Below are 26,677 nucleotides of genomic sequence, written 5' to 3' on the forward strand. Positions count from 1 at the left end.
GTGTTATTTTAGTGGTAAACAATTTCTTGTTGCATATTAACAAAAGCTCTACATTTTAAAAACCCTCCCTTTTCACTCTGCTTACCTCACATTTTTTAAATTTGACCAGCTGTGTTAAATGTCATTTTTAGAATATACCCCGAATACTCCACGGTCCATAGTTTTGGCACTCCTTATTTAGACAATGACGAAAAAGCTCTGCAGTCCAAACAAATGTTAATTCTTGTCAGTGTTGATGATGTGTTTAGGGCAAGCTGAGTGGTCTGTGTGGAAACTTTGACATGAAGACAGTGAACGAGATGCGCACACCCGACAACATCGACACAACAACTCCACAAGAGTTTGGAAATAGTTGGACCGCAGCTGAGGTGAGTCACAGTCATATTGTCATTGTGGTGCATTAGACTACCTTATGAGGACAGTTTGAGACGACATTTCTCACTATCGTGCTCATCAGTTTTAACTAATTTGTGTTCAGTGTTTGAATGGTCCAGATATGAGACACCCATGCACTCTGACTCCACTCAGAGAGCCATTTGCCAAGCAGCAGTGTGCTGTCCTGCTCACTGAGGTCTTCCAGGCCTGCCACCCAGTGGTACGTAGTGGTGCAACATGAACTTGCATTGTATTCCATTACATTGAACCTTGCTGTTATAAACGTCCGGGAATAGCTGACGGCCCAAACAAGTTTGTAATTGCCTATAGATGACAAAACACTACTCGTCTAAATGAAACTCATCAAATCACTTCAACAGGGGGGCTTTTACCAAAATGCCACAAGATGGGGCAAAGGACTACCTTTGTCTAATTGAAGCTCCTCAATTCACTTCAACATAGTTCTTTGGCACCAACTTGCCACAAGATGGCACCAAAGTAATAATCTCACAAATAGTAAACATTTGAGTTTTTTGTGAACAACAGTGTGCACCCCTCAAAAAAAAAAATCTGTGAATATTGGCGGATTCTCAATTGCAAACATGAGGGGTTGAATCATATACCCCGGCTTGGTCTCCAGTCAGTCACCGGGCCCATTTCATCTAAGCACCCATTCACACTGTAATTCATACGTAAGGCTATGGACCATCATTGGGGAATAAATAGTTTGTTGTTTTTTTAAGCACCTCCTTTGATGAGACTACTTGATGTGTTTCCTTTGTACTCAGGTGGATGTCACCTGGTTCTACTCAAACTGCCTGGCAGACACATGTGGCTGCAATCTGGGAGCGGACTGTGAATGTTTTTGCACGAGTGTGGCTGCGTATGCCCATCGTTGCTGTCACCAGGGTATTCCTGTCGATTGGCGCTCCCCCTCTCTGTGCCGTAAGTTGAAATCTAATATATTAATGTTACAAATATTTATCAAGAAGAAGGTAGAAATTAGATGTATTCAAATGTTTTTTTTGTCTTATATTTACGACTGTATCTCTACTCTCTGCAGCACACGATTGTGAATTCTACAACAAAGGTAGAACAGCCTCTTTGTTGATATTGCTACTAATATACGGTGCCAGTTTTTTCATTATTTTAAAATTTCCCAAGCAGTATATTAGTACTTAACTCATCAACATTCTGTAGAAATAATGTTTTCTAATTTTTATTCTTCCAAGTCGGCACCCTTTGTCCATAGAACAGATTCACATCGTATTTTCGTAGTCAACTTTATGATGTCCAAGGTTTTTCCAAATTTTAGACTGGTACCGTAGTCCATGCTTATTTAATGATTAATTGATTGATTGATTAATTGATTGATTAATTGACATTTGTGTGTCCAATAAGAGAAAGATGATTTAATCTCTTTTTATCTCTTCAAAATGGTTAATTACAAAATGAAGCAAATTTCTTTTCAACAATATATAATAACACAGCTTCATCATATGTGCAGTCCTTGGTAAAGGCCCTTTTAGGTTGCTCCCCTTCAGAGAGCGAACTTCGGTGCTTGTGGCCAGCAGGTCCAGCGGCTCAGTGTTTGTGACGCGAGGAAACCTCAGTGACACCACCAGCATCTTTTCACACTTTATGATGACACCAGGCCTGAGCAGAGCCCGACCACATGGTGGGTTTTTCTTATTGGCTCTACAGGGTTCTATTTTACGACTGGTCATTAATAGTCAGGATCCACAGTTCTTTGCAAGAACTTACTCTTGGGATCATTTCTCAATTTTTCCTACAAGCATGTTTTGGCCTTTGCGACCTGTTGTGTGATCGTTTCTTTGTGGATTTAGCCCATTCGCGCTGTGCTTTGATTGTGATCTCACCTGCTTGCTCCCACAGTCCAAAGACATTAATGTTCAACGGTGATTCGAAATGTGATTGTGAATTGCTGAAAAGATTTCTAGTTAATGGATGAATGATCTCTAGGTGAAAACCTTTGCACTTGAAGCAAAGAAAAAATAGAAAAATGTACAGTATATAGCGGGAGACTACGTCAGGCAATATTCTGTTTTGCTTTCACAAAAGGCTCCAGAAACTGATGCTGTGACATTTTTCTATTTTTGTCTTCCGCCAGACACATCACGGATATCCTTTGAAGCAGCACACAGACCAAACTACTTTTTGTATGTAAGCCCCAGTGGCCAGGTGAAGCTGGTCAAGTGGGAGCAAAATGAGGCTTTTTGGGATCGAGCCACCTTTGTGCTCCACCGGGACACCTGGGTCTCAGGGTATGACTCCCTGGAGTCCCACGCTAAGCCTGGATTCTTCTTACATGCCACCCTCCCTCGCCTCCACCTGCTCAAGTATCGTCACACTGACAGCTTCCGCAAGGCCACTCTTTTCAAACTCACAGGTATTACACACTGACTCGCTGCAGTACTTCAAATTAAGTTGAATAACACCGGAACTGACGGAACAATGTGAGGCAATGAAAGTATGACGTAACGGAAGTGCCATTCAAAATTTACATTTCTTTTCGTAAACCTAGCAGGCCTATCTGTCATGTTATGTATAAGATGACAGAAATGAAGGTCAAGCTGTTTCCGCAGTTGTTGTACGATAGGCTGCATGATATATTATTTCCCTTACAGGCTTTTTCAGGCTTCTCTCAGCTGTCCGTGAGGTCTTGACACAGAGTTCAAATGGTGTCAGTGCTCCTCCTCTTTGGGGTCAAAAGTCAACACTTGTGGCTATATTGTTATTGCAGCTAAAACCAGAGCAGCATTTGTCTCCTTGTAAAGGACCAAGTCTTGAGTTTTAATGCATAAAGAAATGAGACAGCATTACAGCTGTTTTTTACGTTAGTTATGCTTGTCGATTTGATACGTCTATATTTTTCAAGATTTTTGTTTTAGATTCCATATCCATTTAGATATTAGCATTGTGATTTTCTGAGATATTTTGTGTTTCTGTTACCAAAGGTTGTCTTTAAACTACCGGAATTCTGTTCCTGAACTTGTCAGATGAGATAGTAAAATCAGACATTGCCCATTGCCTAGTCCCCAGTTTACAGTGGTTTTAGGAATGTTTTGGAAAATAGGTGATCCTGGTTAGTGAAATTAGTGCAAGGGCCTGGAATTTCAAATGTCACTCAAACTGATTGCGTCGGTTGTTGGTTTGTGTGTTTATTGTGATTTTGCTAACATGAGGATCTTTCATTAAGCGCTCAAATCACATTTCCTAAGTTGCTTGTTCACTCTAACAGATTGCACGTGCCGTTAGCAGCAGGTGTAACTAACCCTAAACATTTAACATTCAACACTTTAGGCAATCAACGAATTTTCCTAGGATGCCTGAGTCCATTGCATCCATAGAGCCACTTCATTAGGGAATTGCATGTTGTTCGTGTGGAGATGGTTTTGCCTATGAAACATCCTGACAAATCTTATCCCGTATTTAAAAGACAGGTTTACGCGTCAGCTAACACCCATGGTTTTCACTATGGAACATTCGAGAGTGCAACATTGAGTTTGAAGTGATCAAATTGGAAGCGTTAGTTTACCAAGAGGAAATAAATCTTTCACGCTAATAATTCCTGCCACAAAGCACAAAGGGAACTGAGCGGTCATTCAATTTTAGGAGATCAGATTCTACATCTGTTTGTGTGCCCAGTCAGGTTTATGCCTGAGTTAACATGCTCAAACTTTCCGTAAATGTTTTGTAATTTTCATGAGGCTCTGGCCCAGATGCCCTGCCTCATCCACAGTGCCAGTGGAGATACGACTCCTGCAGCAGCCCCTGTTTCAAAACCTGCAGCGACCCATCAGCAGAAACCTGCGTGGCCATCCCACAGTGAGATTTGAATTTTTTTGTTCACAGTAACAGTCATTGTCAAGAAGAATATTTTCGTTACTTAAGACTGCTTGTGGGTTGAATTTTCAGCATGTCTGCTCTACACTTCTAATGTTCATTGTTGTCTTTTCGTGCATGTGTGGGTTTTCTCCAGGTACTGTCCCCACATTTGAAAAACATTCATGTTTCATTGAAACTTGAAATTGTCAATAGGTGTAAATGTGTTTGTATATCATCGATTAGCGGCTCACCCCGAGGAAGATACAATATGTGGAAAAGAAAATGGATGGATGTACGAAGAATTTTCTGAACACATTCCATGCATTACAGCATGATCATTGTGCACCATGTTGATTCCTCATGCCGGGACTGAGCTCACTTAGTCCATCATCATCACAATTATTGTAGAAAATGCCGCCATAGAGAATTAATTTTGGACTGTTTTTCCGGAAGATAATGTTTTGCTGTATTAATCTTTACAGAGTGGAGGGCTGCTTTCCTGTCTGCCCCCCACAAATGGTATTGGATGAAGTTACTCGTCGTTGTGTCTACGTTGAAGACTGTGAGTAGAAACTAGTAGTTGATGTCACTGGTGTGTTTCTTCGGTACAAATATTTGTTATTTTTCGGTAGTTGAAGCCATTGCTAAATTAAGTAGTCTTACAGTACATTTTCACCATGTAATTTATAAACAGCACTCTGAAATCAACGGGAACTATCTCTAATATATCTTAGTGTGACAACAGTATATCAGTCTCTGTTCTCTTACATGCTGTTTCATGGTTTTTGGGTTTAGGTATTAAAGCCCCAGTTATTTTGCCCATTATTCCAATCAGTTCCATGCCAAGCTCTGGGACGATATCCTCCACCACAGCGACTGCTTCACTCAAGACAACCATTGTCCCAACTGCGCCTCCTCCGCTTACTCCTATCACCAAATTCACCAGCACCGTTTCTGCTGTGAGCGCAACATCCGCTTCTACAACACCACCTATTTCTGATGAGTCAACTAGACCAAGAATCCCCTCACCTGCTGCACTTCCTGAACCTTCCAAAACACCAGCCCCTCTTTCACCGCTGCTCCCCACTATAAGTCCTGAGGTGGATGTATCTCTGTCAACTCTAAAAGTGACCAAAGCCCACACCAGTGCTGACGGCGCCACCATTAGCCCCTTCGGATCCAGCACCATCAGGTTGAGCAGTACTCCCTTTACAATCACCTCTTTATTCTGGCTAACATCCTCCACCAGGCCCACTGACTCCCTCCGGCCTCGCTTAACCCCAAAATCCCCACCTACCACAGCAGCAACTACAAGTTCTGCTGAAGGGCCAACATCCATTTCTACGCTCGCTGCCGAGGAGTCCACAAAGACGACAGATTCATTTGTGGTATTCCCATTTGGAACCACTTCTCATACTCCGTCAGCTTCAGAGAGTTCAATAGTGACTGAACGGACCACCATACCCAGATCTACTGCCACTACATACACAGAATCTAGGAGCACAAAGTCTTTGACTCTGGGGAGAACTCCCCCAAAGTCCCCAGTTGCACCTATTTCCCCTGGTTTACTAAGCACAGCCTCAACCACTTCCTCACTGTTTACCCCATTGCCTGTCAAAACAACAACCTTGTCCAGAGCAACAGCCACTTCAGCAATAACCACAGACTCAGTCACTCCTGTTGAACCCTTTAAAACCAGAACAACAACACAGTTCAGTGGTCCAAAGACGATGGCTCCTCCCGTTTCTAAGCTTACCACTGATGAGGTACTTTTAACCACCCCAGTTGCTCCTGAGATACCAACATCATTGCCAGTCCGCGTCGCTCTGACTTCTCCTGTGCCTGGTCCTACCTCGGCTGCTTCAGAGCGGCAAGCAACATCAAAGACAACAACCATACTTGAATCTACTGTATCCAAAATAACTACTGCCACCCTCTCAGTGACTGCTCAACCATCCCCTAAGCTTACAGCTACAATTTCTGGGTCTATTTCCACTCAGTCTACTACTACAAGACCTCCAAAGATAACTGTAGCCACCACCGTGGCCACAAGTCCAATTTTATCATCAAAAGCAACTGTTCCCAAGGAAACTGTTCTTCCTCCACTACCACCAAGCTCCACCACAGAGTCCTCACCACCATGGCGTCCTCCCCATCTCTTCACCTCTTCCAGCCCGTTGTACAGTCGTACAACAAAGCCAACACCACACCTCACATCTCAAACTGTTCCACATATGATCAGTTTGACTAAGACAACTGACATACCTCGACTACCAGAATCAATGCCAGTCATCACTTCTGCTACACTGGCTACAGGCACAACCACAACTGCTAAGACTACATCTCACAGGATGTCTACTTCTGAATTTACGACCAAGACACAAGTTACAGCAGTGCGTCCCCCTAAACCTGTTCCTGATACTTCTCTCACCACAGGAACTACACGACCTGCCACTGTAACCACCACCCTCAGACCTGATACAGTACAACCACTCACAGTGACAACACACTCAATAGGCGGAGTGGAATTTACAAGAGACACAACCACGCCAATCGTATCTGTCTCTCTACCTGATGCAATTTCTTCAACATCAAGAAAAACAACTTTCCCTGATATAGTCACCGCACAACGTGTGTCAACTGTAAAATCTACATCTGCTGCAACAACTACAACTGCAGTCACAGACAAGACCTCTATCAGGCAGACACAGAGAGTTCCAGTGACAAAAACAGTTAGACCTAAAATCACAACGATCGAGAGTCCAGTCACAGCCAGGGTAACTACGGAAACAAGACCGCTGGCAGCAACCAGCTCACCAAGTGTCACACCACTTCCCGGCAAAACAACTGCATTTGAAGTTCCATCTCCAACCACACCCACATCAGAAGAAGCATTGACCACAGTGACCACACCAACAGCAACAACTCCCGCAGCCACAACCACACTGCCCACCTCAGTGGCCCCACTACCCATGCCTGAGCCAACCATGCCAATCGTCGGCCTGACAACCATAGAATCTGAGGCGGCATCAGTCTCTTCCCAGTCAGTGACATCTCCACCAAGAGATATAACCATCCAAACTCAGAAACCTGCCATTCTTACTCCTGGTATAACTTCTATCCCTGAAACCAGAACGATCCAAACAACTGTGCTGGATACAATGAATCATACCAGTTCTGGTGTAACGACACCTTTTGTGTCAGTGGATAAAACCAAGCCTACATCAGATAGCACAACATCCATGGCTGTATCATTAACAAGGATGTGCACGGTGGGTTCAATTTACATCATCCACATTTTTTGACCATTTCACTATAATTTTATGGTACTACATCATTATAACAGATCTAATTGCCCAAAACAACCATTGAAAAGAAAGCGAATATTTTAAAAACAAAAGCACTACATTATTTATTCAGCGGTTGCAAAAACTGCTCAAGCTTTTAATGTTTCTACTCTTTTTATGATTTTAAATCAGCTTCCATATGCAGAAATAGTTGATGAGTGCACCAAGTTCATCTGTGTCAACAACCAGCTCGTCTTGTTCAATAAGTCCCAAAGCTGCGCCTTCTCCTCTGAGCCGATGAACTGTGGTCTGCTTGGCTTTGCTGTATTGATCAATGGTGACAAATGTTGCCCCCAGTGGGACTGTCCATGTAAGAGAAACACTAAAATGATTAATTTATATTTAATCCAGTGTTAAGTAAGCATTAGGTCATTGTAACTTAATTTTAGATTCAAATTTACAGCTCAAAGCGAACATTATGTCACTATTTCATTGTTTCTATTCCAGGTCGCTGCTCTGTGTTTCCAGACTTGAATGTGATCACTTTTGATGGAAACAGTGTTGCCATCTACAAAGCAGCCTGGTTTATTGTGACTCAGTTACCCAATGAGACAGTCAGTGTTCTGGTACAGGAGTGTCCTGCTGGATCCGATTCAACAGTAAGCCACTGTCAAACGTTTACTGTTTTACAGTTTCATATAAATCACTTTTTAAAACGTGAACATGCTTTTAAAAGCTTCAGTGGAATTTTACGAACCTGTGTCTGGTGTCACTCAACATCACCCACAATTCCAACCAAATCATCATCGACAGGCTGCAGAGGAGGGTAGGTCAAAACATGCTCTTTGCTTTGTATGCAGTGACTCACACACGAGGGCAGTAAAGCTCCAGTGTGAATTCACTCATTAACACAAGTAAATTGCAAACTTTTCCCGCAGCTCTATGTCAACTCACGGTATGCCAGGCCTCGTTTTAAAAAGTTTGGCTTTGAGGTCTACGATACGGGCAACATGTACCTGATCCGAAGCCCGATTGGTCTCAAGCTGCAGTGGTATCACAGCACTGGAATGATGGTGATCGACAGTGACGGTGCCAGCCCCGGCAAGAAGCTGCCCACTATGGGCCTTTGTGGTATGAACTGTCTTGAATAGTCAACTCTGCAGTCTATCCAACATGGTATTCCATTTTGCATCAACGCATATAGTCCATACAATGCTGAACTTAAAGTTGAAAGCTAGGAATTCCAATAAAATTTTGGTTTTTTTCTTTATCGATTGTTATCACAATCAAAGACAAACAAAAAAGTGATGAATCTCATTTCTTCCCTGGGAACAAAAGTTGTTAAAAGATGAAAGAATGTTTTAATGTTGAAACGTCCTTTTTTTTTTCCTCTAAATTTTGAGCTCTGAATTATGAAAGTAAAGAGAGAAATAGGATGACACTAAAATCCAAGATACAGCTGTTTTTGTGTCATTTATAAAAACTAACACTTTCCCCTTTTAAGTGTTAAGGAATTATAATTAGGCTGATATATCAGTGCAAATTAACAACTCAACTCACTGTGAAATGGGCATATTTAACTATTAAAAGTTTAAATATCGTAGGGGTAAATGACTCCAGTGTCTGATCAGATTCGTAATTGACCATTACCCTGTGTCCTGAAGAAACAAACAACCAGTGTTGGGCAAGTTACTTCCAAAATGTAATATTAAATATTACTTGTTACTTGCACGTGAAAGTAACACGTTTCTTTGCAATATTACTGCCTTTGAAGACTAATGCGTTAATCAAGTGTAAATTACTTTTAAATAACTTTTTTTTTGCAAATCCGACATTAATTATTTAACAATTATTTAAACACTTTAAAAAGAAAATGCAACATTTTCTGAGACACGTTAACTGCTTAAGGTAACGTATAATCAGAATATCCAACTAGATAGTGTGGGGCTTTAATATAAAATGTTTTGACTCTATGTTGGGGGATCGCTTACTTTGATCAATATTTGTATCAATAAGATTTATTTTTCATATAAATATTGGAAATTATATTAACCGCAACACTGCAAACTACTAATTATACCCCAGCGTCGCTCTCAACAAGGTAATTTATTATTTATTTGTAATTATCACAACTCGTCATTACCAGTCATTAAAATGCATAACTTTGGCAGTGAAACACGGATTATATAATATGTCAAAATGTAGTTGCTGCATTGACACATGCACTCTATTTATTCCGCTCCTTCCCTTTTAGGTTTCTGTGATGGGGACCCAAGTAATGACCTGACTCTGGCTAATGGCACCACTGTGGAGAGGAGCGAGGATCCCTCGCTCTTCATCGACAGCTGGCAGGTTCCCAACACCATCAGCTATGTCAGTCACAGTCGGCGCAGAGAGTTCAATTGCTCCACCAGTGACTGCTCCCGGTGTCTGGTCATGCTGCAGAAACCGGCCTTCTTCCCATGCCACGCCTTTGTAGGTTTACACTTGTCAAGTCATTTCAAGCGTTGTTGTGGTTTTGGAGGTTGTTGAAGGACAGTAACTTATTGGTGTATGAACAATCAGTTTTATGTGGAGAGTAAAAAAGACTTGACTTGCCTTTGTCTTCTTGTCTGGTCATTAACCGCAAGTCCACAACCAAAGATGAATGAAATTATGTATTTATTTTTCTAGGTATCGCCAAGTACTTTTTGTGAGGTTTGGGTCCAAGATGTGGAGTATGTGAACAACCAGTGTGTGGCACTGGCTGCCTATGTAGCCTCTTGCCACAAATTCAACGTCTGTATAGAGTGGAGGAGAACAGATTATTGTCGTAAGATTGAATCGCCAAACACATTCACCTTCACACATTTTTTATTTAATTTTTTTTGTGTTTTTCTGACCATATTTGGGATTTCCAAATGATTTTGTGCCAGCAAAAAGATAACAAACATATTCACTGATTATAATAGTCTTAGAAAGTAAATCTAAATAAAAAATTCACCTTTCAGAATGGGGTGGTAAAATGAAATAATATAAGATAAAAATAATAATAATCCTCATGAAGATAGCAATAATAAAGCGTTTTTCTAGACGCTCAAAAACGCTTCACAATGGATACAATTTTCATGCACTCACTGATAAACACTCTTGTGATGCTAAACTACCTTCTGTAGCCCAGCGCTTCTCAATTAGTAAGAAGAAAACAATTTGCGCCCACACCCCACCAACCACTCTGCGCCACAACTATAAATAATAGCATTTTCGTTTAAAAAAAAAAAAAAAAAAAAAAAAAAACCTACACCGTAGAGTTAATACTCGCTGTGCCCAATGGGCACTGCCAACTACTGGAGTGTATGTGCAATTACACTTTATTGTAGTGCGTCGGGAAAAAAACATGTTGACCAGGGTCACACGCGTCCCCTCAGCACTGCACCGTGCCTCCCAGGGGGGGCCGCCCCACTATTTAAGAAGCACAGCTGTAGCCACAGCTGCCCAGGGACAGGCTGATGGAAATGTGGCGACTAGATATCTACAATAATACGTTGTATGCGCCCCAACAAGTCCAAATAATGGCATTCTAGCATTAATACTGCGTTTGTTGAATTTGAGTTAAGAAGTAAAATTCACCCATTATTATTCACTATCCCCAAAGATAGATAAAATATTTTGCTGCTTAATTCATATTCCTCCAACACGTTATTAATCAGAATATTAAGCTTAGACTCCTGGGGCCGCATAGAACATCCATCCATCCATCCATCTTCTGTACCGCTTCTCCTCACGAGGGTCGCGGGGGGTGCTGGAGCCTATCCCAGCTATCTTCGGACAGTAGGCGGGGGACACCCTGAACTGGTTGCCAGCCAATCGCAGGACACACAGAGACGAGCAACCATCCGCGCTCACACTCATACCTAGGGGCAATTTAGAGTGTTCAATCAACCTGCCATGCATGTTTTTGGAATGTGGGAGGAAACCGGAGTACCCGGAAGAAACCCACGCAAGCACGGGGAGAACATGCAAACTCCTCACAGGATGGCCGGAGCCGGGATTGCATAGAACATATTGTTGTAAATAAAATGTTTTGGTTGACTTCTCCTTTAAAATATTGTGATATAATTATGAACCCACGCTGCCTGTTTGTTGTAGTCGCATTTACTGAATGAGGGGTCTTCAAAAAAGTAGATCAAAGTGGCTTTAAAAACTTCTCAAAAAGTATGTCTACCTTAACCTGTTAAATCCCTGCATAAGGATAGTTTGTGCATTTGCTATGGAATTCACTTGCTACTGGTACACATTTCTCTTTTTTTTCTAGATAGACTGTCCGGTTCATTTACTTTGTGTAACAGTTCTCATCTCTCTTCCTGTAGCTTTCATTTGCCCTGAAACTCTGCGCTATCGAGCCTGTCTACCCGCCTGCACGTCTCAGTCATGTCCCAACCAGGATTTTGACTTAGACCCAGACCACTGCTCAGGCCTGACCGAGGGTTGTGCCTGCCCTGAAGGAACGCTACTCCATCGGCCATACACTTCCCTCTGTATACCGGCCAGCAAGTGTGGTAATAATATCAGTCTGTATGGAAAAAATGGCATGCAAGCATTTGAATGAAGCAATTGTGATGTTTGTGTAGCCTGCACCGACAATTCTGGGGTTCCACGTGCACACGGTGAGGTGTGGAAGGCCTCGAAGGACTCTTGTTGCATGTATCGCTGCGACAAGGACACAGTCATCCCTGTGGAGTACAACTGTTCCACCACAATGACGCCTGTGTGCCAGCGAGCAGGGGAGGTGGTTGTCAACCTGGCAGATGACACCAGTTGCTGCCCCCGTAAAGTTTGTGGTAAGGACGCAGGGGAGACTTGAGTGTCTACCTCCAGTGCAGTATGGACATCATCAAGTTATTAAAAAGTGGATGTCATTTGACTTTGCAGTGTGCAATCATTGTGACCTACTGCCTCCCGACTGTAAATATGGGGAGAAGCTGGTGTCATACTATCGAAAGGATTCGTGCTGCCCAGACTATGTATGCGGTGAGTAAAAAGTGACAGCCTCTTGACCAAAGATTGGCCTGGGCAATTAATCCATTTTATCGTTAATTTGAATTCATAAACAGTGTCTGTAGTTCAAACTAAACCTCGTGGCTGCAAACAGAGATAAGCTAGTTTAGTAAAACAGAGTCAGAAAAAATATTTATTTGTCATTCATTTTCAAGTTGACTTGCTACAAGTTAATGCTAAAACAAAACCCAAAAACTACAACAACAACAAAAAAGACAACAGTTTCAATGCAAATCCTCGAAGACAAAAAACAAAGAAAAGCAAGGCTTTGGCTTTGAATCATTCCATTTATTTTTTTCTGGAAGTAAAGGGGTGGGGGGATAAATGAGAAATCAAATTTTTGTGAAAAAGCGCTGGTGAGAACATTTGTTCGGAACTAATTTTATAATATGAGCATTTTTTATCCATCCATTCTCTTCCGCATATCTGAGGTCGGGTCGCATGAGCAGCAGCTTAAACAGGGAAGCCCAGACTTTCCTCTCCCAGCCATATCGTCCAGTTCCTCCTGGTGAGATCCTGAGGCATTCCCAAGCCAGCTGGGAGACGTATCCTGGGTCATCCTCGGGGCCGCCTCCCAGTGGGACATGTCCAAGCTACCTCCTCTAGTACTCTCCCGTTTTCCGACTGAGTACCATGGACTCAGATTTGGAGGTGGTGATTTTCATCCCAACCACTTTACACTCAGCTGCAAACCACTCCAGTGAGAGTTGCGGACCATGGCTTGAAGAAGCCAACAGTACCACATCATTTGTAAAAAGGAGAGTTGCATTACTGAGACCACCTCACTGGACATCCTCAACATCTCGGCTACACCTAGAAATTCAATTCGTAACATGCACAGAAGTCCAGAAACAGAACACCACCCGGGTTCTGATGAGGGGGGCCTCTCAATCCCACTCCTCCAGGTCTCGCTGTCATTGCCCACGTGAGCATTGAAGTCACCCAGCAAGAGGATGGAGTCCCCCAGAAGGAGCACTCTACGGCACTCCTTTCATGGACTCCAAAAAGGATGGGTACTCTGAACTGCTGTTTGGTGAAAAAGCGCAAGCATTCAGGACCCGCCCCACCAGCTGCAGGTGGAGGGAGGCTGCCCTCTCATCCACCGGGGTCAACCCCAATGTACAGACGCTAAGTTGGGAGGCAATAAGTATGCCCACACCTGTTCTGCGTCTCTGGCAGGGGGCAACTACTAGCCTTTACTGAGCCAAGACACCAATTTTACACGGGTAACATCTCACCGTCCTTCAGTAAACAAACTTAAATAATAAGTTAATAGTTTACCCCTCAAAAGACAATTCACTTATATCTGCATTGAGCAAGTAATATGACAACTAATTCTGTGAACTATCACAACTACTTATCAGGGTCCTTTTTTTATCCTCAACTCCACAATATGAACGTTTTTCATTGTCTTGCCTCAAAACAGCAGCAGAAACTATTTGCTGTGCTCCACGTTTCTAGTGTTGCTTTTCAAAATTTATATTGTCCGAACAAGTGAACATGCTTATTCATTCTTCTTTTACTTAATTTGCTGTATGTGACTCATATTGAATGGTCAGGAATCAATGCTATAAGTTGCATGCTTGTCGACCATGAAAGAACATTTTTAATCCCACCTTAATAAATGAGACAAAACTTGGATTCATCAACAGTTTAAACATAATAATTCCAAAATTCCACGTCTCCTTTATCTAGACCAGGAGTGAGCAAACTATGGTCCGGGGGCCACACGTGGCCCGTTAAACGTTTTAATCCGGCCCGCCAAACTTGAAAATAATTAAATGAATAAACCTTGCTAATGTTTTATTTTCTAAATACTGTGGTTTTTCAAAGACATATATATTGTTGTTCTATTTCATTTAAAATTAAATGTATTTTTTTTCTCCGATGAGGTGAGGTTACCAAAACACTCCATCCATCTGCTCCTGGTCTGGCCCCTCTGTCAAATTTTAGAACCCATTGTGGCCCGCCAATCAAAAAGTTTGCCCACTCCTGATCCAGACATTTAATAAATTGCACATTGGTTACAGAGTGTGATCCCACGAGTTGCGAGGAAGAGATTCCTATCTGTAGAAGTGACCAGTCCTTAATTGCAACCAGAATTGATGATAGCTGCTGCCTGACTCATATTTGCAGTAAGTATCAAACATTTCCAAACAATTATTTTAGAAACTAGTGTAGCAGCTGTAAGGTTTTCTATTGTAATCATTTGAGTGTGGCACAGTGTGATTAATTAAATGTGTGTGTTTCCTGTAGTCTGTTCATCTTGTGTGGACACGCCTCCACTGTGTCAGGATGGGGAGGTTTTGACTGTGGACCAGAACACCACGGAACGCTGCTGCCCCAACTACCAATGTGGTCAGCTCACACAAACACAAACAAATATTTACCAAATCCAAACCACAGTCTTTTCACTTTCAGTTTTTACCCCTTAACTTTTGAGACGAACCGCACAAATTTTCAAATATTGAACATTTACACATATGGATAGTTTATGATCATTTAGATGTACAACAACTATACTATTTGGAATTTGCTTTGTAAAGTGTGCAAATTACCTAATTTCTCCAACAAGCGTTGATCAAGTAAAACTGAAAGTCAAACAATCTATAGTCCATGTTTGTCCATCTAAGTGCCAGTGACTATCCTCTAAGTTTGGCTGGACACATGAGCAGAGGTTATAAGCCACCACAGGAAGTAAATATAATAACTGCATTAGTTAACTGAGTTAATATTGTAACTTTGATGTACATGTGATGTGTTTTCACAAAATTAGGGTTATGGCTTCAGAAATGAAAATTGAGATATTCATGTATTCTAATTCTCCACTTAATTCCAGTTAAAATTATGTCATACATAATAAATGACAATTGACAAAGTTGTATCAAATTCAGTATTGCAGATTGAAATCCCTCATTTTGAGGAAAATACCTTTACAATTTTGGCACATACATTTTTCTAAAGGTCCATAGCAACCAGTACCTTAGGCAAACGATATTGACCTCAAACTTTCAGGAAGTGTTGAAAGACCACTTTGAAGTAAATTCCCATAGCAAGTCAATACATCAGCTGAGATTTTAACCTTATAAAACGAATAATGTAAAAAGGATAATGCAATAATCATAATGTGTGTGTGTGTGCGTGGGGGTGGGGGTGTGTGTGTTTGAGTATAGTATGTGAGCCCTCCAGGTGTCCTCAGCTCAGCTGTCCTTTTGGGATGTCACTGGTGTCAGTGTCCAGTTCAGAGCACTGCTGTGCCAACCACACATGCGGTACAACATGAAAGATATGAAATATATTGTAATGTTTTATATATACTATGATGTGTAGCATTCACAAATATTTCTCTTAAATTGCTTGAAATCGACTCCGTAGAGATGTACTTACAAACCCATTTTCTGTTTTCAGTGTGTTCCTGTGACAAGATTACTCCTCACAAATGTGAACCGGTATGTTCAAGTTCTTAAATTCTGCATTTTTTTTTTTTTTTTGCTATCAGCTGCATGTGCGTTGTTTAAATATTGCCTTTGATTATATTTCATCAGCGTTCTCCATGCTTTTTTGTGGTAGGAACCAGTTTTATGTAAAGAGCTTTTTTTTTTTTTTTTTTCGACAAACTTAATAAGCAGTTCAGAAAATGGATGTCTGGATGGGTAAAAACATGAAACCAAAATGAATTAATTATGCATTATTAAGCTGATCACATCTTGTATTTTGCTTTTCTTACACCAAAGGCTTGTCTTTGCCTTGCCGATTGCGTCGCCTTTATATGCGGAAGCAATTTTGATGGCTTTAATGCCTCATTTGGACCTTGTGGCTACATATTACGACTACACACCTCAAAAAATGGAATTGGATTTCAGGGATGAGACAGGAGGTGTGAAAACCACACGAAACTACTACATATGCACCTGTAGCATTAAAACCATATCTTAAATAGGACTGCTTATATTGTCTTTCAGTACTTTCTTTTTCTTGAAGTCACACAACACAATGCAACTTCATTTGTAGAACTCATTTCACAACACCTGCAGCTTGAACAAAGCGCTTAACATAGATACATAAAATTGTAATAATTCAATAACAAAGTCTTCTTCTCACATTATTTCATCTGTTTCCCATTTCAAATAAGATGTACCATCACATTTTCTTTTTTTCTCAGCGTTAACTTGAGTAAAAAAATTTGGACAGGCACAGCCAGATCCATCTGATTCTCAAAACAAAAAATCTTTCGGACTCCAATGATAAATTATGAATAATAAAATCAAAATAATATCATGTTTTTTTTTGTGCAGCCCAGTACCAAATGGTGTGCGGTCTGTCTGCCTGCTGGTTAGGGGCCCATGTTTGTGCAGCATATCAGAATAAAATAAAATTTGTTATTTTTTGTAGGTTTCCATCGTTTATTAAATATCACTGAGCTTTTGATTGTGTTGTGCAGGGAGAAGCTCCTCAGCTGGAGCAGGCCTTCCTGTCTGATCCACAGAATCAATGCGCCTGCAAAAGATACAAGTGTGGTGGGTATTGTTGGTTCAAATTGGCTCAAAATTATTCAAATACCCTGCGGATTTCGGGATTTTCCCAAACGGCCAGTCCCACAAAATTGATTTATTATTTGACCCCAAAGAACTGTTTTACATGAAGCTATATAGCAAACCTGGTTGGAGTTTCTTTGGCTTGAATAATTTGGTCTCAAACTGATGAACAGTTTGACTCTTCTCCCCATCACACTTTGATTTCAACCCTGCAACTGTGGATGTGTGTGCAGTGCGAGAGGCGGTGTGTGTGTACCAAGGGTTGGCACTGGGGGTGCTGCGGCCCGGTCAGACGCTGGTGGAACATCGCGACGATGGCTTATGCTACTCCCAACAGTGCAGCCGCGTCGTGGACATGTCAAGTGGTTTTCACATACTGCGAACGAGCACCATCAACTGCTCTGCACTCTGCCAACAAGTAAGACATGAACTGGGAAACTTTTTTGATCCAGGATTTGGGTTTTAAAAAAATACTCAAGTCTCACTTGGAAGTCAAATTACTAAACTTTTGAAACCTGAGTTTTTTTCCAGGCTCTCATTTTCTCAAAGTCTCAAGATTCACTTTGAAAGATTACCATTCCTTGCAACGTGTGACCTTATATTATATTATATTATATTATGCTATACTATACTATACTATACTATACTATACTATACTATACTATATTATATTATATTATATTATATTATATTATATTATATTATATTATATTATATTATATTATATTATATTATATTATATTTTATATTATTATATTATTATATTATTATATTATTATATTTTATATTATATTATATTATATTATATTATATTATATTATATTATATTATGGCGGCACGGTGGACGAATGGTTAGCTCGATGGCCTCACAGTGAGAGACAGCAATCGGGCGTGGGTTCGATCCCGGCTCCGGCCATCCTGTGTGGAGTTTGCATGTTCTCCCCGTGCTTGCGTGGGTTTCCTCCGGGTACTCCGGTTTCCTCCCACATTCCAAAAACATGCATGGCAGGCCGATTGAACACTCTAAATTGCACCTAGGTATGAGTGTGAGCGTGGATGGTTGTTCGTCTCTGTGTGCCCTGCGATTGGCTGGCAACCAGTTTAGGGTGTCCCCCGCCTACTGCCCGAAGATAGCTGGGATAGGCTCCAGCACCCCCCGCGACCCTAGTGAGGAGAAGCGGTATAGATAATGGATGGATGGATATATTATATTATATTATATTATATTATATTATATTATATTATGTTATATTATATTATATCATATTATATTATATTATATTATATTATATTATATTATATTATATTATATTATGTTATATTAGATTATATTATGTTATGTTATGTTATATTATATTATATTATATTATATTATGTTATGTTATATTATATTATATTGTATTATATTATGTTATATTATATTATATTATATTATATTATATTATATTATATTATATTAGATTATATTATGTTATGTTATATTATATTATATTATGTTCTATTATATTATATTATATTATATTATATTATATTATATTATATTATATTATATTATATTATATTATTTTATATTATATTATATTATATTATATTATGTTATATTATATTATATTATATAATATTATATTATGTTATGTTATATTATGTTATGTTATGTTATGTTATATTATATTATATTATATTATATTATATTACATTATATTAACAGTTACCTTACTCCTTGTGACCCGTTGGTTTTAATTGCAATTTAATTTCTGTGTGTGTTGAAGAATCAAATCTATATCCCTTCAAAAGACCAGTCAACATGCTGTGGAGTTTGTAAGAATATATCCTGCCTTTACACTCATGACAATGGGTCAACGATTCTGTATAAGGTGGGCATTTGAAGTGTCAATACAATCAATACATAAATTATAATATAGGTTAATAGTTGTTATTAATGTTTTCAGCCAGGGAAATCATGGGTGTCCAACTGCTTGAAATTTGAATGCACAGATACTCTATCTGGCCCGACACTGATCTCGTACCCTTTCAGCTGTCCCCCCTTCAATGAAACAGAGTGTATGAAGGTCAGCGTTGAAACACACACACAAACACGCGTTACATAAACAGTTGCTTGTGTCCATTTGATATAGAGTAAAAAATTATTCCCATACTTGTCATTACTGGCATCATTATTATTCAGCTGGGATAGTCTCTTTCTCATTCACTCATGACCCCAATGAGAATAAGTCGGATGGATTGAATTTTATTGTTAGCATCACCTTTTACAAGCAACAATCAGTTCCGCCCTTTGAAATGACCCAAAACATCAACTGTGTTATTGTAGTGGTGATTCATGACTTTTGCTCTGTTTTATACGCAGATTGGAGGAACTATCGTAAGTTACATGGACGGATGTTGCAAGACATGTGAGTTTGTGATGTGAGCATTGCACAGCTGTAATGTAGTTAGTGTAGAGCTGTAGGCTGCAGCTGACAATCGCCTACCACGCAGCATGCCTCCAACACATAATATTGTCCTGTGCCATTTAAATTCCCCGCCACAAAGTCAAAGGCTGCTGTTTTAAAAGTAACCATCACTGAAAAGCACCTGAAAATATGTATTGTAAGTGACTTAGTAGTTTATGTGCTGCAGCTTATTCATGTACAAATCCCACCAGGTACTGGATTCCCTCTCTTCCCTTTCCCTGTTAGCTCCCTGACTCCCACAGTAAACACAAACTGTGAAAGAGGTACCAAAACCACGAGGATTACCAGTGCTATTGTTGATATTCAACGATGTACTCCCTCCCTCCATGATGTTACTGATATAACACACCGAACGTTTGATTCCAAACTCCGGGCCCCAAGCAGGACAGTCCTCTCAACTGTTATCTCGTTTCAGAATTTTAATGTCGTACAAATTGCATGCAATGCAAAAAAACAAACAAAAAACAGAACAATATTTCATATACAGTCAACCCCTGTTCATGACAAGGAGTGTTTTTTGCAGACAATTCCACAATAGGTAAAAAAATCCACCTTTTTGGAGAGACCAATAAAAATGATCTCCTAGGTGCGCTTTAAACTCATTAAAAAGCACTTATAATTATTGAAACATAATTTTCTGAAATAAAAGATCCCAGTTGAAGTTTACTATAATACTGACAAATTTAAAACAACAAAATGTTCAACCAAACTATACAATTAGCACTGCCAATATTATATTTTGGACATTTATCTACGCTCATCTTTTGTTAAGTGTGAGGAGGCAACCGGCAGCCAGGTATGAATGTTTAGACCCTTAAATTAGCAGCACTGCTCAGGGCAGCAATTAGCTTTTGGTCGCTAAATGGACAACGTTACACAACACCTCATCGACGAAGCCTGGAGGTGGTCTTTTTTTAACATTTCGCGTCACGGAGCAACGTGCTTTTAGCCGGGGCCGCTTCATGAGTGTCAATGACGGATAGTGAGCTTCACGACCACACTGGTTGTGTGCAGATATGGATGGATATAATAAAAATTCAGAGCACAATGGTTTTGGCAAGGAGGACGTGAAAACGTATCATTATCAGATGAGTGGTGACATCAGCCTGGAGCGGCCTTGGAGAAAAATGTCCTCACCGTGATCAGCAAAGAAGCAGTGTGTGCATCTTCCCAGCCTACATATATGTAGCTCTGCTGGTGCATCTGCTCACCTCCATATTTTCTCATCCTCATATAAATCAGCCACGGAGAGGTTAATCCTTTTGATATGTTGAAGTGGTCATAGGTAGGGATGTCCACATGAATTTTGGTGCCAATTGATCACCGATTTTGGACGTTATAAGCAATGAAAGAATGATTTCCAATGGCGAGTTTGTAATCGGTCCCTTTCGTGACTCCCAATGAGACATGGAGAGAGCGAAGGGAGGCGTGGCTATATTCCTCATTAAAAGTAGGCGGTTTTCATGTTTTCACTTATTTCCCAATTTCTCCGAAATGAATACAGATAAAAAAGAAAATCATAGCTAATTTAAGTTTTCTGATCAAAAACTATATAAACTGAGCTTGTTAGTGAAAAATGGGCCATCACGGCTGTATAATTTCTTTAAAATAACAAATTATGATTATTGAGTAATGGTTATGTTGTGTAATTGAAAGGTTTACAGATTCTCTAAAATCCTGTAATAAAATATAGTGTGATAACAGCGTCCCGTCTCGAATCTCGTTGCACACTTGAGTACAATGACAATAAAGGGATTTCTATTCTATTCTATTCTAATGTACTTGACAAATGGTTGAAATTTTGGAAATTCAGACAAATTGTGCTGTAATCGACTTTCAATTCGTTGGTAGCTCTGTCTAATTTTGTCTCTAGAAAATCCGCTAGCCTAACGGAAATATATAATAAAAACGGAACATTCATCCCTCCGTATATTTTGCATTTTATCTAAAATCGGTGATCGACTGTAATGTCATAATTTGTGCGTCTATTAATGACGTCAGTGATCGGATTTGCAAAATACGACATAACTGCAAACACAAGCTCTTCCACTCCGGGGTTGCTGTGTCTGTCTATAGCTTATATGTCCGCCCCACCGCAAATCTATTTTTAACCTCGCTGAGTATCCCGTGACTGGAAAGGCTTCTGCCGCCGAGCCCTCGACTATCCAATCAAAAAGTAATAGCATTTGTCTAGTTTTTTTTGTTTGACTGGTAAAAAGTCTGAAATATTTTCAAAACACATGAAAACTAATTCCTTAAAAGTCTTTGATGCAGCGGTGGCGCAAACAATGAACCGGGGGTTTATTGTATTTGTCATGAACGTATACATTCCAGCTAAGGCTGTTCCAACAACTAAACTATTAACTTCTACCTTACAGTATGATTATTGATTTCTCATGGAATATTTGGTTTATTGCTCAAAATGAGGTGGAGTTCCTTTAAAGAACTGAAAAAGAGGTTACACGTGAGAGGACTGCAACATGTACAGGACATATGTGTGTCCTACCTTTCCTGTCCACAAAACGTCACTCGGTCCACATTTAGCACTGTCCGGGCAGTGCATTGTTGATTGCCAACAATGTGCTGTTGGTAGAGACCCAGTAGTTGGTCTTAGATATCTGCATGTCCGCCATAGTAAATAGTGTTGTGGTGGTTTGGTGTTTTTCTCTAAGTAGGTGCTGCAGAAGGTTGCAATGCTGCTGCAATCTTTCACCAGTTTTTTGGGAAACTAAACATACTATGTGACTCATTGTGCTGCCCAAGTTCAACATGGGTCCTCGAGTCTGGTTCTCTCTCGCTTACATTCTCTGTCGCTCACAGACTTTATATACAGATCGACTTGCCCTAGCTAATCTTTTCAACAAAAGCACACTTATTAAACTTGTAATTAAAATCATAGAAGATATTTTATTACATAAATCAACAGCCATGTTTCATTCCTGCATCAAGGATTTTAATTTTAAATTGTTCTTTAGGGTACAATAGAATATTAAAAAAAATAAGCCTCTATTATGCTGCTGCTGGGAAATTCCAGTTTGGTACTAGGATTATTTTAATTTGGAATTATTAATTTGAATTAATTTGCATTTATAATTATTATTTTTATGTTGTTATGGGTTTTGTTTTTTAAATTGAGTTAGTTTTAATTAGTTTTCTGGGTTTCTATGTTATTTCCCCCCCAAAAAAACACTTACTCATTTTAAAATACCAACTTTGCATCAAAAGTGATTTATTTCAAGTTGTCATGAAAAATACATTTGATGTCAACTGTATCAAAAGTGACATAATTTACGGAATTGACACTTGATGACATCTGTGACAGGTGTCATGAACATGATTACGACAGCCTTATGACAGTCTAATGAACCCTGATTCAAATTAGGTGTTACCAATACATTCAAATAAGGTGTTTAAATAATAATATGATGTGATACAGCATAACACCACATTTAAAAGTGCACATTGCCAGCCAAATGTTAGACAGAGCAAACTGATGTATGTCATAAACACAAACAGTTATGCTTTTAATTCAAATAATGACATCATAAAGTAATTACAACTGTAAAAGACCACCACAGGTGGATGACTTTATGACTGTCCCCCCCACGTAACACAAACCCTTACTGTGCCTAACTCTTGACAAAGGAGTTCACAGAGATGATGCCTCCTAATGCGTGTAGCTATATTCAAAACTGATCTTTATGGTTGAAATATTCAACACAAAATTGAAGTATCTTGCCATTAACTGCCATTGGCAATTAGATATGCCTACACAGCCAAATACAAGAGCTGCATAAAGACAAGATTATAAAAATAAAAATAATAATGTGAAAAAAACTGCTAGAGATATTTATTGAATGTTATTACCGTACAAATACTTGATTTAGTTTTTAAAAAGTACAGTCATAACTACAGCCTCTTAATAGATTGACCCGTCAGCAGGTCCAAGCACATTCAGTACATTCATCACTCCGAGATAAATGTGTCTCTGGCATCATCACTGAAGCACTTTAAACTGCTGTGACGGCGGCTGGAACAAAGCAAGCCTGTCTCTCTTTCAAGGGTAGGCGACAGAATTAAATAGATTGACGGTGTGATTAGTCTTCTATCCATCACTGGCACGTGATAGCTGCAGTATGTTTTCTGCTGTGGTTTGTGTTTAAAGTGGAAAGGCTAATCTAAAATGATACAACTAACATCCTCAAGGTCATCGGGGTCCAGGACTAACACCTCAATAGCCATATAATTCTCTATTCAAATCACCCTGAAAAAAGTGTCCTGGGCAAGCATTTCACGGATGTTAAATCCACTGTTTATTTTTTTAATTCATTTCCTCGTCTAATTTGTGAAATCCTGCAGCTTTTGTTTGACTTTTGCATGACTTTTGCGCACCTTCCGCATGCTGTTTGCTATGTTCCAGGCGTGGTTGCTGTTTATGTTGCGTGTGTTCCAATTTGGTTTGGTTTGATCTCCCTATGTGTGAACAGGCAAAGAAGATGGTAAGTCGTGTCAGAAAGTGACGGTGAGGATGACTATCAGGAAGAATGACTGTCGCAGTAACAGACCGGTGTGTTTCACTCACTCACTCACTCACTCACTCACTCACTCACAATTTTTTATTTTTCGTGATCAGTCCACTGTAATAAAATATTATTGCTACAATTATTATTATATATTATTTAGTAATAATACCATTAAATAATAATAATAATAATAATAATAAAAACAATAAACCAACCAATCATCCACAGACCCATATGAACATATGAACTAAAAATAAAATATCTGAATACCGTTATTTTAAATGTGACATTTACAAAGCTGCATATTATTAGTTGACTGTAAATGGAGTAATTATCAGTATGGTGATTTATGTCTGTTATTGTAGTTTTTACAGGGAGATTCTGCAAACCACATCGACCAAAAAATAACAGCAAAGTTAAACAAATATATGATTCTTGTTTCAAGGGGAAGTCAACCCAAAAATTGTCTTTTCAATGTTCAATGTAGGCTCACGAGTCAAAACACGGCATTCTGTTTAATGTTGCATTTGTGGAATATGAGTCATGCAGTAAAATCCACCCGTATTTAGTCATCACAGGGGACGGTCAGTTTGTTATTTTCTGTCGAGTGATAATGACATCACATTTGCTAATCATGGCTCATTGTCGGAAAACAGGTGAGCCGTGTTTGCAAGCATAAGCAGCAGTTTACAATCAGTAAAAGCGATTTATTTTCAAAAACAAAGTAACACACTATATTGACATGTATAAATAAATCAATTATTGCTTTTATACCCTAAGTTGTATTTTCATGTCAAAGTTACTTCACATTTTTAACTGTATCATCTGTACCAAACCCCGTCTTTCGTGGTTGCTTTTGTCCTGTAGGTCAACATCGTGTCATGTGACGGGAAGTGTCCATCTGCCAGCATCTATAACTACAACATCAACACGTACGCTCGTTTTTGCAAATGTTGTCGGGAGATGGGGCTGCAGCGGCGCTCTGTGCAGCTCTACTGCAGCGGCAACTCCACCTGGGTCAGCTACAGCATTCAAGAACCCACCGATTGCTCCTGCCAGTGGTCCTAGAGCACATACGGCAGTGAACTCCCTATCTACAGAACCGAAGCAGATTGTGTCAAACAATCTGCTGGCTGTTAATATTCTGCGCAAAAAAGTTGTTGCATCTCTGGCAGGGAAGTGATCAGTGCAGAAGCATCGAGCTGGCAGCTGCAAACACATAGCGCACTGTGACATTTGAACTCTGACCTCTCAAGGCTTGAGAGAGACAGATTTACATTGCAGGGATAGAAATAGTCACAAAAAAGAATAGTTAAAGAGGATAACCAAAAATAAGAATGAACTGTGTTTTTTTATTTTGCTACTGGAAGGTTATTAGCATTGTGTGGATGGCATCAGGAATGAAAAAATGTCTTTATCCACCCCATCCTTTTACTAAAAATATTTTTAGGCTTGTATTCCCTCTATGCAGTGTTCCTTTACATTACTTGGTTTCAACTATGTTTAAAATGATTAATTTACAGGACCTCATTATGAAATTAAAATTTGAGTTTCAAAGTCTCTGATGCGACAGCCAGTAAAGAGTACCCTAAATGACAGGGGAAATTATAAAAAAAAAAAAAAAGGCCTTGTTTTTTTTGGACGAATGTTGTTAAAAGTGCCCCACTTCTGTGTTTACAATTATTTATAAATAGATAAATAGTGTAGATGTAGACAATAATATCCACAAAGTGTGTATGCATTTTGAAGACATTTTAGAAAAATGCTGTGTGATCCATCGTTTGAATTTGTCCTCCAAGTGTTTGTAAATATATTTTGAATGATATAAATCATCAAATCTCACATACATAAAAAAATGTATATTTTGGTATGGAAGTTATTCTTTACTATATCCAATACTATATTAAACTAATGATAGAGACTTAACTGATTTGTGTGTGGAGGAATTTATTTATTGAGGACTGTCTAAGTATAATTTTATTCTCAAGCCACCAAGACAAATATAAAGAGTAAATTAAAACACATTTTCATTGAACTTGATTGTAAATCAAGGCTGGGAAAAACAAAGAATTTTTAGGGCTTTCCATTTCAACTGGGTTGCTAAATTGCTGTTCAAGCACGAAAAGCATGAATAATTGTGCTGAAAAGTTTTGTTTGGTACAAACTTGAGTTTATAATAAATTTTTCCTTTGTAAATCTTATTTGTTTTTCTTTGTGTATGCCGTTAGAGGATATTGTGCAGTCAGTTAAATATTGTTGGCAAGCGAGGCTTTACTTACCAGTTTACATTTCTATGAAACATTTTATTGATTCTTTCGACAATTTTATCGATATGTGGGCCCGTTTCCCGTCATTTGTCATTCACTAGCAAAACGGGCATCTATCAGTGACAGATTGACAAACATATCGTCATTACTGATGGATTGCCCACCTATGATTCCAATACAGTTGAAATTTAAGAAAGCGAACATTCTTTACTAGTAATTTTATGGTTTTATTATTACATCTGCAGTACATGATTGAATTTTGGCATTTTTCACATAATGCCACAGGGTATTGACTTGTGCATACGCAAGTTAAAGAAAAAATGCCGGTTCGTT

At 39.3% G+C, this 26,677-nt stretch overlaps 1 protein-coding gene across 1 annotated transcript in view; it reads left to right on the forward strand.

Annotated features, from left to right (window-relative positions):
- The window catches only part of otog (otogelin), a 52,509-nt gene extending 26,361 nt beyond the window's left edge, over positions 1-26,148 (forward strand). Inside the window, exons 28-56 of the mRNA XM_088297016.1 lie at positions 249-368; positions 479-595; positions 1,164-1,320; positions 1,439-1,465; positions 1,883-2,053; positions 2,507-2,785; positions 4,107-4,224; positions 4,707-4,786; positions 5,020-7,496; positions 7,704-7,881; positions 8,019-8,170; positions 8,248-8,337; positions 8,450-8,642; positions 9,766-9,986; positions 10,185-10,323; positions 11,861-12,049; positions 12,122-12,331; positions 12,423-12,521; positions 14,579-14,683; positions 14,805-14,906; positions 15,722-15,820; positions 15,957-15,997; positions 16,990-17,065; positions 17,317-17,501; positions 18,853-18,957; positions 19,033-19,152; positions 19,449-19,494; positions 24,042-24,121; positions 24,945-26,148. Coding sequence (XP_088153142.1) covers positions 249-368; positions 479-595; positions 1,164-1,320; positions 1,439-1,465; positions 1,883-2,053; positions 2,507-2,785; positions 4,107-4,224; positions 4,707-4,786; positions 5,020-7,496; positions 7,704-7,881; positions 8,019-8,170; positions 8,248-8,337; positions 8,450-8,642; positions 9,766-9,986; positions 10,185-10,323; positions 11,861-12,049; positions 12,122-12,331; positions 12,423-12,521; positions 14,579-14,683; positions 14,805-14,906; positions 15,722-15,820; positions 15,957-15,997; positions 16,990-17,065; positions 17,317-17,501; positions 18,853-18,957; positions 19,033-19,152; positions 19,449-19,494; positions 24,042-24,121; positions 24,945-25,145 — 6,177 coding nt within the window. The 3' untranslated portion in view covers positions 25,146-26,148. The remainder of the gene's footprint in view (positions 1-248; positions 369-478; positions 596-1,163; positions 1,321-1,438; positions 1,466-1,882; positions 2,054-2,506; positions 2,786-4,106; positions 4,225-4,706; positions 4,787-5,019; positions 7,497-7,703; positions 7,882-8,018; positions 8,171-8,247; positions 8,338-8,449; positions 8,643-9,765; positions 9,987-10,184; positions 10,324-11,860; positions 12,050-12,121; positions 12,332-12,422; positions 12,522-14,578; positions 14,684-14,804; positions 14,907-15,721; positions 15,821-15,956; positions 15,998-16,989; positions 17,066-17,316; positions 17,502-18,852; positions 18,958-19,032; positions 19,153-19,448; positions 19,495-24,041; positions 24,122-24,944) is intronic.
- The last annotated feature ends 529 nt before the right edge of the window (positions 26,149-26,677 follow it).

Source organism: Idiotropiscis lumnitzeri, chromosome 5 (assembly GCF_059441095.1).
Source record: "Idiotropiscis lumnitzeri isolate Australia: NSW breed Sydney's pygmy pipehorse chromosome 5, RoL_Ilum_1.0, whole genome shotgun sequence".
NCBI lineage: Eukaryota > Metazoa > Chordata > Actinopteri > Syngnathiformes > Syngnathidae > Idiotropiscis > Idiotropiscis lumnitzeri.